The sequence below is a fragment of the Panicum hallii genome, chromosome 7, assembly GCF_002211085.1.
Source record: "Panicum hallii strain FIL2 chromosome 7, PHallii_v3.1, whole genome shotgun sequence".
NCBI lineage: Eukaryota > Viridiplantae > Streptophyta > Magnoliopsida > Poales > Poaceae > Panicum > Panicum hallii.
The window spans coordinates 35,564,672-35,576,707 of record NC_038048.1 but is presented as its reverse complement, the minus strand read 5'-3'; the positions used below and the strand labels follow the sequence as shown (position 1 = coordinate 35,576,707).

The 12,036-nt window shown below is 38.3% G+C and overlaps 1 protein-coding gene across 1 annotated transcript; it reads right to left on the bottom strand.

Annotated features, from left to right (window-relative positions):
* Window positions 1-1,156: 1,156 nt before the first annotated feature.
* On the bottom strand, window positions 1,157-7,876 carry LOC112899871 (protein KTI12 homolog). Its single transcript, XM_025968516.1, has 10 exons — window positions 7,555-7,876; window positions 6,803-7,003; window positions 6,578-6,681; window positions 5,456-5,512; window positions 4,931-5,016; window positions 4,503-4,588; window positions 2,840-2,955; window positions 1,991-2,041; window positions 1,833-1,919; window positions 1,157-1,556 (listed from the first exon to the last, which is right to left on the bottom strand). Exons 2-10 carry the CDS (start codon window positions 6,954-6,956, stop codon window positions 1,392-1,394), a joined length of 906 nt encoding a protein of 301 aa, XP_025824301.1. The 5' UTR covers window positions 6,957-7,003; window positions 7,555-7,876; the 3' UTR covers window positions 1,157-1,391.
* Window positions 7,877-12,036: the final 4,160 nt, after the last annotated feature.

Below are 12,036 nucleotides of genomic sequence, written 5' to 3'. Positions count from 1 at the left end.
TGTACAATGTGTCGATGATTTTTTTTGTTAATTTAGAAAACCTCTTTTTTATGAGGAATGTCGTCCTTTGTCTCAGGCGACAGTTTCGTGTTGATTATGGCCTAAATCAGGCAAAATATTACAATCACGTTCCATGCGTTCTTATACCGGTTGGGGTGCTCTAAACAGCCACTCACCCCGAGTCCGAGTACAAACTCTTTTGCTACTTTTATATAGTAAGTGTATCTTATTGTATTGAAAAAAGAAGGTTGTTGTGGAATACCATAACATTCACTACGTAATTTTGATTCTGGCAATGCCTATCTTACTATGCTGTGCTATTTATACTTTTAATAGGTAACCTTGTTGTTCTATACATGGGACTTCTTGGTTTTTTTGGCACAAAAAGCTATCCGGGACTTCTAGGTTTTTTTTTTGGCACAAAGAATTGGCAGAGATAGGCATAAATTGCCGCTCTTACTCAATCAGGATGGCGAAGTTCAGGGTTTCTATTGGCCGCTAGCTCCGCGTCGCAACGATCTCCCCGTCGCACGTCATCCTTTCTACATGACGAAGATTGGGGAATAAGCCCGAAAACCGAGTGAACTGCCAGTGGTAAGGGGGGCACAGTTATCGTGGGGAACGCGGCCGACGAAATTGGACAAAAAAAAAGAAAATGCTTCCTAAGTCAAAGCCAGCATGAGGTGTGTTGTTTTCTACCCTCTAAACTTTAGACCCGTCACATGTAGTTTAGAGACCCGTCACATCAAAAAGAATCTTATCATTTAGAAGTATTAAATAAAGTCTAATTACAAAACTTTTTGCACAAATAGGTGCTAATTCGTGACACAAATTTAATGAGCCTAATTAATCTATAATTTGCTACCGTGATGCTACAGTAATCATCCGCTAATCATGATCTAATATACCTCATTAGATTCATCTCGCGAATTAGCCCTAAAATTCTGCAATTAGTTTTATAATTAAATTTTATTTAATACTTCTAAATAATAAGATTCTCTTTAATATGACGGATCTAAACTTTAGACTTTAGACCCCAACAAACTACTGGCGCACGCCAGATTCCCCAGTCCATGCATGGATTTCTGGTGCCATCGCACCGGTCGCGTAGGCATCCCCGGCTGCCGTGCCACGGCTTCCAAGAAACCTTGAGAGATGGAGGAGAAAACCTTGAGAGATGACTGCCATATATACACAGTCCACATTTGAACCAGTAGATTTTCAAAGTTCGGTTTCCCTAGAATTTTGTGGGTTACACAAGGTACAAGAATTCCTGCCTGATGTCAGCATTTATGAAATCCTATACCCAAGATACAATGAGGGCAGGCAGTCTTTTCAACGCCACTAAAAGTATATGCCCAAATTATTTATGCATCAAAGAGGAAAACCCATCAAGCACCAACTTCACGGTTTAAGTAGTCAACAAACATCCTCTTTGCACTATCGGCATCAGTCGGCGGTGGTGGGCCACTCAGGCTGTACTGCCCTGCCAGCTTAATGAAAGTTCGGCGCAGGCTTCGGAGCTGAGGCAGGCCAACAGATCTTTGAAGATTGATGTAACAATTAGTTAAAGATCTCAATTCAAATAGTAACAACCAAGGATAGCTGAAGTTTTCCCCGCTTTACTTTATGCATGTAGAGATGCAGAAGAGGAAATCCTTCAAGCTAATATATGAAGTTGTGGAGCTAATTCTACATTGATACCATGTGCAGACTGGATAGCAAACTTAAATGAAAAAACAACCAATGGATTAACTCACTGAGACTGCATTTGTGCAATGTCACATAATAATAAAATTTACTATAACATTTACTCAATGAACAAAGGATATAGTTGGCAAGTTAGGTCCAATAGAAATCTTGTTCATGGCAAGCCCAAGACCACAGGATTGTGCTTCAACAATTGCATTCACCACTTCCTGCAAAGCGCAGCACATTATCAAGGCTTGTAGATTTAAGACCAGCTACCAACCAAGAGAACTGCTAGTACCTGTGTTGCTTTGTCCATCTCATAGAGGGAATTAGCCTCTGTTGTTCTCACCTGAAATATCAAGCCATAGGAAAATCCTCGGGTAATTACCAAGATCTAGGAAGAAAATCAACAGCATATGTACATTTAAAACTGCCTTCTGTCACACAGGAAAGAAATTTTGTAAAGCATTTGATATCCTAAGTTAGTTCACATGATGGAAGCGAAGCTGCCAGTTTTTTCTTGAACTATTCCATTTCTCATATCGCCAATTTCAGTAACTATGGTATTTACTCCCTTTCAAAAAAAAACCTATGGTATTTACTCAATATCTTTGGGCTGGACTAATCCTGATATCAGTATCACTGAACAACCTAGAAATCTGAAAACTATAGTCACCCAAACACGTTAACATACCGTGTGATTAGGATAGTCAAGCATGTTCAATCCACCAGTAGAAAATGTAGAAAATTATCACACCTGCCCTAGGCTTAGGGCTTTTGCTTATTAGGAAACCAGAGTATACCGCATAACCATTCACATATCCCAAAGATTCCAACAAACACCGAACAGGCAATATAATAAGTAACTGAATGTGTGCTAGCAATGTCCATGTTAAATATATCCATATCCAGTTATTAGAAGAATATGCTTGGCCTATGGTTCTAAGGATGACGCCTGACAGAATACAGGCATACACCTAAACATTTTAAAATAAGATGCCAAATGTTACAACACCACACTAAATTATCAGAGTACTAAATAATTCAGGACGAAATTGTTTATGGAGATTAAATTACAGCATAATGCAGTTTCACTAGTCTTGTCATTTATTTCAATTTCATCCTTACAACCAGAGTTTTTACTTACAGTCTGAGTGGCAATTGTAGGTTGGAGAACTTTTACATCTCTTGTTTTTGAATCCACCTTCTTTGTCAAATACGACACAGCCTCGGCAATGACAGGAGCTAATTCCACTATTTCATCTATCAAAAAACAGTAGAGAAAACAGATTAACCAAATTTAATTATGTGCCAACCACAATGTAAACAAAATTGAGGCAATATGCGTTGCTGCAGTGTCCTGTGTGCACATATTTTTAAGCTGCTGCAGAAGCAATTTATGAAAAGTCCAACGCTCTGTTAGGCAGATCAGATTACTGTTTTAAAAACTTACTGCAATGATCGATCCTTCCCTATTTTTTCACATGAAAGTATCTTTACATACTACTTCCAGATATTCTCTTAATCGGGATGCTACACCTCCTTTTCCTGGGACATAGTTTAGAAACAAGTAGCTAACCAAACACCAAATTTCAAAAGCGACAAACTAAGTTATTATAATCCACCTCTAACAAATGGAGCCATACAGTTTTTCTTTTTTATTTCTTTAGCCTGTAATGGAGCCATAGAGTTTTGAAAGCCATAAAAACACATATAGTTCAAATTTGTTGGGTGGTACTTATTGCTAAGCTAGCATGTGGATAATGTGTTTGACATGGATTGGAAGTGGCAGGAAATGAGCCGGGTTTAAAAACTGGAATCTGAGACTCTGGTACCATTGATACATTTGGAAACGACTTGTTTGGGAGTATGGTTGAATTTTCATGACTGAAATTTGCAGGTAAGCATCCATTCTACTTTTTACATAAAGCCCCGCCCAAATGAATAAATAGACCAATAGTAATTACATCAATAATAACTTGAGAGGGTAGTGCAAATGCCTCAATGGGGCAAAACAACAGCCTTGGCTGCTGGCTCAAGAGCAGCCATTGGACCAGGCTCAAGAGCAACTTCGGAAGGGGCTCTGATGTGGATGAGAACAAGAGTGGGTCACCTGTGGTAAAGGATGGCAATGACGTTTGGCAGCAAGCTGGAACCAGTTGCATCAATGGCAAATTAGTTTGGAGGCTCAGACAACTTCGATAACCATGAGCTAATAGCTGGAATGAAAATGTACCCATATCATAACACATGGGAATTGAGACATTCCTCATGCCCCCATTCTCTTCCTGCCCCTCAGTACTCAAGTAAATCTATCCCAACAAACAATTCCAATTTCCAGCATCTATTTCTGCAGTCAATTAAAAAAATGCGAGAAAGAGCCATGATGACAGGAAACCAACAACTTTGTGTACTGCTAGTCTATGTTTCCATCCACAATGCACATGACTGTATACTTATTATTATTAGTCTCGATAGCAACCAGTAATGAATGCTGAGTTCAAACAGTATATTTTAAAATAACTACAAAAGAACGCTTAGTATGGTATTGCTATTTACTAGTCCACAAAGCGCTTGTGCCTTTCATCGCTACTTGTTGTAGTGAAACATGTGATGCTCCGAATCAACTTTAGACAAACAATTGCATCGTTAAGACAAAAAAAACAGGGCAATGAAGCGGCTATAAATTTGACAGTATATGCAACACTAGAGAAGAAAATTTTGAGAGATTAAACACAGACAATGAGGGTAATTAGTAAAAGATCATGTGTAGAAGTTAATTTCTCTTTTTTTGAAAGCAAGTCAGTTACCTCTGGATGGAAACAATTCAAAAAGAGGGGAATCCCAACGATTATGCCTATCTGGTTTCTCAAACCTCCTCACAAGATCCTCGAATCTGTCATCATTGAAGAAAAGGAAATGAGAGGGTAACTGTTACTGATAGCAGTACTTAGACAGAAATGCACAGTTGTGTTATCCGGCCCCCAGAAATCCAATGTAGTAACTAAAGATTTTATAACCTAAGAATCATGAGTCCATATAAAACAAGAATGTCAATAATATGTGACCCATTAGGCCTTGTTTGGAAACTAGTGGATTGAAGTGGAATGGGAGGGATTGGAGAGAAAATCAGTTCATTTTAGACTCAATCCCCTTCATTCCCCTCCAATCCTCTTCTATCCAAACAAACCCTTAGTACTTTCAGGTCAACGAGCTCCATAAGAAAAAAGTGACTTGCATATTACTATCGTATGCTGGTTCTCCTTTCTCCTGGCGGTTGCAGTTCCATTCCCTACAATGGTCCACTTCTGTATCACAAAAAAGCTGAAAAATGAAAGAGAAAGTATAAAGGAAATCACTTTCTAAAGTATGATTTATTACTGAAGTGTTCAAAAAAGAATAAAATTTCCAAGCTTTCCTATAGGTGCTGGACACAAATATCAGGCAGAACATGGTCATGAATTCCAACTTGTCCTATTTGTCGTATTAAACAAAATCCTCTTTGCAAGTTTATTTAGGTGAGTTAGGTGAGGCTCTGTCTTGAGACTTAAATTAGGTGATACTCTAATAAATAAAAAGGCTAGTCTGATAAGGTAGCTCATCATGCAAGCAACACTATCATCTGACTCTTATGTTAACTAAATCCATAATTTTGGAACACATAGTATCGTCTACAACTCTAGCCTGTTTGAATTATGCTAGCAGAAACATTATTCTAACACAAAATAATAATAAGTACATAAACAAGAGAGCAAGTGGCTACCACGCAATATCTTACTCCAGATGCACGTGCAAGACACCACAGCTCATATCGGTACCCCTGCATATTATCAGGTGAAAGTCAATTGTCTGTACCTAAGATACATACACATGCACAATAATTGCATACCTATACACAATAATGTTGCAAGACCATTATTCATTCAAAGGCATCACAACTGTAAAATCATGAAACTCAAATTGCAGGTTCTATTTTATATCACAAGTAATGTGAGAATTTATACAGAACAGTTTGAATGTAACAATAACAAAGGAAGTCAGCCCAAAGACCAGTACATTTGCAACTGAGTGTCACATCACTGAATGAATGAAATTCAGTCAATAGAGTTAGCACGTAGCAACATTTGCAACTAGATTGTCATATTACTTGTTCATACCACATTCATAGAAGCTAAATGTTGTGTATTTATGAGACTTCTTTGAGAATACTTGAACTGAAGCAAAATAACCCACCAAAAAAGGAGGCCCATCACTTGCTACATGATTATTTGATTTACTAGCTTAAGATATGCTACAACAATAATAGAAAAAAAGATCAGCTTATAATAACATAATTTTAATATTCATGTAAACTTCTATTATTTATGGCGAAAATGGTGATCATGCCATATTGATTTAAAGCAAATTTAAAACATATTTTGCAGATAATAAAGATAAAGGGTCCAAACTCGTGAAATAACCAGCAGTTACCATGGGTCACTGGAAATTCCAACAGGTTCCAAGATAAAATAATCCTGGTGAAAGTATGGAATTTAAAAGTTTTCCTTTTTACTGTTATGTTTTACTAAACTGGTTAAATAAATTTTTTTGGAAGTAGAAAATTGTAGAAGGTTTCAAAAGTTTATGGCCGGGATTGAACATGTAACCATCTAGTAACCTCCATAAACCAGTTGGTTCCCAGCTCCCTTGAACGGTCTGGGAAACTTACAAACAAATATTCTGCAGCCCTGATCATCAGTTTATCACAGTGATAAGGAATAAAAGTCTAAACTACAAGATGGACAGACAGATAAAGACAAAGCATGTAGAATTATATTATTAATTGAGAACTGATTACTCACTAAAAATTTGTGAAAATAGGATGAAGAATTTGATACTGCCCCACCTTAATATTGTTCAAAGAGTCCACAATAATTATGCTGTCTCGTGACACTGATCTGTCAACTTCTGATCTAAGAACTCCTCTCAAGTTTTTTTCCACGACCATATCTTAAAAGGGAACAAACAAACATGATCACAAGGAAAGAAACAAGCTCATCACAGGGACAAAAATAGAGGTGAACAGTAGCATAAATAGAAGTGCATAGTTAAGACACATAATAGTCAATACCTTTGTAGCTATCATTGCGTCCAAGATGGAGTGATGACTCATCAATGATACGGACAATAAGGTCTGTTGAGGAGGTTCGCAGTGCAGCAGCAAGGCAAGCAGCAGCTGCTGATTTGCCACTGCATGGCTGCCCACACATCACGACGAGTGCCATGGAAGATGTAGGCCCTTTTTGATTCCGCTTATCTGGTCCTCGCTTTTCTGAGAAGCAAGATTCTGAGATAAGCCAGCTGTCTGGAGAATTGGCTGTCTAGATAAGCTGGGTGTTTGGCAATCCTGATTATTTTGAATCGATTGTCTGAGTTGAGCGGTAAAATGTCTTAAGTGCTCCTGAGGCTGATGATATCTCATTTGTTTTTACTGAATACGAGCAGAAGTCAATAATTCTTATGTTTTTTGAGTATCTTGACTACATAATTATATTACAATTAGATCAAATATTGGTTAATGTCACAAATATACCAAAAGATATACCAGTAACCTACAACAATCCATCTAGTAGCAAAACATGCATGCTTGCAGTCTCATTTTACAAATGCCGAGCTTCCTATCTACCTCCACTATAACTTTTCGAGGACATTTTTTTCTCAATGCAGAAGGGGAAAATTCAAAAGGGCGAAGGAACACTTGGATTAGGAGAATCAACTATCGCTATGGCATTTCTACTTTGTAAATTACATGTATGTTAAATAAGACTAGATTGGTCTGTGTCAAGTAGTAAAAGTAGGGGCTTTAAGGGGTGGCATCCTTACTCGGATGGGTGATGGAGTAGAGCACGCCGAGCACGAGCAGCGAGTCCCCGGCGCGGAGTTACAGCTGCCAAAAGGGGAGGCAGGAGAGCCAGCCGGCGTCAGGTGCACTGCAGGGGCGACGGCGCGGCTCCGGAGACAGTGGGAGAGCAGGACGGCGCGGATCCGGAGGGAGGCGACGTCAGGGGAGGGAAGGACGGCGCTGATCTGGAGGCAGGCAGGGGAGGGCAGGGGCGACGGCGCCTGCGGAGCAGTGGCGGCGGCGGGAGAGGGCAGGGGCGGCGCACGGAGAGGAGGAGGTCGGGGTCAGGGAGAAGGGCACGCGAGGAAAAGGATCCCGGGAGACGCGTACTAGAGAAAATGTCGAAGATAGAATTGTCCAAATTCAAGAAATCTCGAAAGGATCCTTCTTCTCTTATTAAAATATTTAAAAATTTAGAATAGATTTAGTTGTTTAAATCTATATAATAAAGTTTAAAAATAATTAAAAATATTTCTCATCTATATCGGATCTATTGTACCCCTCGTGTTAGACCCACGTGTCACACTTCAAGGACTGAAGATGAAAACATGCGGACACATGAAAAACGAACAAAGCAAATTGTTTGTGCCGTTTTGTAAATGTTTCCGTCACCACGTAGAGTTCCATACCCGCCCGCGCGTACCGACTGCCCAAAATTCCCACGATCAATCAATCAATCAGTAGGTCAATCAAAATGGGAGATTTTCTATCATGGGATTTCATTTAGGCCCTGTTTAGTTTCCACCCCGTAAACGTAAAAAACCGTAAACGTAAAATTTTTAAAGGAATTTTTCTAATTTAAAGTACTAAATGAAGTTTATTTATAAAACTTTTTGTATGGATGGGCTGTAAATCGCAAGACGAATCTAATGAGCCTACTTAATCCACGATTTTGCAACAGTGATGCTACAGTAAACATCCGCTAATTATTGCTTACTTATGGATTAATTAGCATCATTAGATTCGTCTCGCGATTTACAACCCATCCATGCAAAAAATTTTATAAATAGACTTTATTTAGTACTTCAAATTCCTTTAAAAAAATTTTTACCTTTACGTCCGCCAAACTAAACACAGCCTTACTCCACCTCCCTTAAGAGCAGCAGCCTTCCTGATCCCCAATCCGCTCTCAGCAGCAACACGTGATCCGCTGGATGGTGTATGGATCAGAAAAAATCCAGCGAGAGGGAGACGGCGATGCCTGCGAAGCTGGAGGCACGGTCGACGAGGGGTCTGTGGAGGCACGGTCGACGAGGCACCATTACCGACGGACAGCGTGAGGCCAGCGATAGGCAAGGCAATACCAGTAAGTGATCGTCCTTTTGTGATATTGTTTCGTTTTACTTGGAATGCATCGGCCGGATATGGAGTTATTCACCATCGCTGCCTTCTCAGTTGCAATCCGCACTGAAAGCTCACACCAGTACGATCCCTGCAATTCGCAAGCATCTCATCCTGGGCCTTGTTTAGATTGTAAAACATTTGCAATAGTGACACTGTAGCACTTTCATTTGTATTTAACAAATTTTATCTAATCATGGACTAATTAGGCTCAAAAGATTCGTCTCGTGATGTACAATTAAACTGTGCAATTAGTTATTTTTTTACATCCATTTACTGCTCCATGTATGTGTTCCAAAATTGATGTGATGAAGAGAGAGTAAAAATTATAACATTTGGAGTGCATCTAAACAGGCCCGTGATATGCTCAGGCACGACGGCTCTCCATCCACTGCAGTCCCAACCGTCCTGCACCTAACTGAGGTATTGTCTCCTGTCGTCCACCTTTGCATACTGCAATTCTTTAAATTCTAAATGTTTAATCTTGCTGTTCAAAACTGATGCATTATTACAGCAAGATAAAAAAGGACCTTGATTAAATAAAAGTAAGGTAGATTGTATGAGAATAAAATTCATAGTGCCTTTCTATTCCAGTCAGTATATCCAATGTTCAGTATACCAGATCCAGAATTCAGATTATGCATATCTAGAAGTTATCATTGTTACGTTTTCTCAGAATTTGTCTAGAAGCTATGCATTATTGTATCATAGAAGCCATAGCCTATATGATCTGTTCTACCAGTGAAATTTTATGGATATATGGAAGTTATCGTTGTTATGTTTTCTCATATACTTTTCGAAGTTAGGCATGATTGAATCATATAAACTATATATGATTTGTTCCACCGGTGAAATTATTTTGAGAATTTTGGATTCATTACCTAATTAGTTACAGCCTTATATCTCTGCTGAACAATTTTGGCTGCAGACCTGCTGCGGCTACAAATCCGAAACCTAGTTTGTCAACAAGGAAGTGATACTACAAACTGCACCATAAAAGTTAAGCTATGATTTTTTTCTTTACCTTCAAATTCGTTATTTTACTAGAGGTAATCCAACCCTGAGTACAACTAAACCATGTTGAATAGTTCATTCTTCTTTTGGAAGGACCTACTGAATGTCTGAATGTTATAGTATCAGCATTTTTTAGTATCCCCGATCATCTAAAAACGAGTACATCATTAGTTTAGATGGTACGGCAACTTCACTGGCGCATCCGCGGCCACCTTGAACTGTTAGATCAGTCCATGGTTTTACTCATGATATTTCATAAATAAACATGAACATTGTGAACCATAGTTCATAAAAGAAAAAAAATCTACTAACTCATGGTTGGTTGGAGTAATATAGTTGCACTGATCCATTTCACATGTACTTTGTTCTGCATTTTCTACATTTTTTTAGATGTATGCTTGGAAAAGGGGAGAAAAGTGGATGCTTGAATCTGACTTATGCGGCATCCTCAATAATTGAAGCAAAAGGAATTAGTTAAACAGGCTCACACACTCTTGAGGGATGGGTCACAAACTGACAATAGTGAATGTACTTATGCATGCAGATATATATTTGGCAAGGTCGCTTTATCTTAAAAGATTCTGATGACTACAACTATCTGGCTGTCTTCACTCAAGCTTCTGATGACACACTTTCAGATGTATCCATCCTGCCAATATGAACAAAGACTGTAACATGTATATCTAGAAATTCAGATCTTAGCTCTAGGTTTCCTGCCATTTCTTGTTATTTGTTTGCACCCTGATCGGGCATGATTCGGTCCAAATTTACACAATAAAATCCACCAAAACCTGGACTAGATATGATAAAGGAATAAGTTACTTTCTTTGTAACAAAATATTATCTTACATCGAAAGTTCCGTAGAAGTAAAGGAATTCTGGAGCTCTGCAACAAGGGGAGCTTGATTGCTTGGGACTCGAACTCCAAACAATATTGAAGCTATGCATAGTCTAGCAAACACAGCACAACTTTTTTTTACCATATCAAAATACAACACGTGTGTGTCGCACGTACATTATTACTAGTTAAAAAGGTGAATCAAAAAATTTTGTTATCTAGTTATTAGTTAAAAATTAGTTATTAGAATACAAAAAAGATTGAATCATTTTACTTCCTATTTATTTTTGTATTTCTTTCTCTTAAAATAAAGGAGCTCTCTTGTTTCGTAATTGATTGATTGATTGAATTCCAAAAAAAAATCTATATCTATAGTATAGGAAATTCTCAAATATTGCTTACTTCATATAAAACGGAAAATATTCCAATTGCCATTATAAAAGTAATTTGCATTTTTGGCATTAACAGAAATTTTGGACTAGTAATTAGTCCAAAAAATACTACTAATTCTGCAACAAAACCGCTCATTCTTGGCAAGGCAAAAGAGGCCATCGAAAAGCTACTAAACATAAATATGATAAAAAAATTTAGCATTGGAATAGATGTTCCCCCCAGTTCTTTGAGATAAACCAGACTCTATCACAAGCTATTCCTACCAAGAAAAAAAGTGTAGCACCGATAAATCCATGGGATAACATATATAACATATGGAAGTTGTGGTCAATAGGGTAGGGATCATCAAAACACCGAACAAACCGATGTAAAGACGGTTTTTGGTGCTAGTTATTCAGTTGCAGAAGCAACCCCACAGGCTTGTACTTTCGCGTCTCTCTAAAATTGCAGTTATGGTAAGATCTTGGTTTATTCAAATTGCAAGGACTCCCAAGCACATGTATTAACTAGAAAGAAAATAGATAATAGAAAGTTTGTTATTTAATAGTATAACATAGCCTATGTCAGACCCGGAGCCACGGGGCTGTGTACATAATGTAGTTTAAGAGATTAAGTCCGTCTTATCTCTTAATTATCTCATTTATCTCTTATTTATCCCGTATGAATAGGAGAAAAACTAACCAATACGGAGGAAATCTACTAGAGATATATTCTGGTAAGATTCCCTGGCTAGTATTGGTTAGGATTCATGTAGCTCTGGCCTCTCGGATATATAAGGGAGGACAGGGACCCCTCTCAAGACAGACGATCTCTAGGTCATTCTACACTAAAGGCAATACAAACCACCATACAGGACGTAGGGTGTTACGCATCTTGC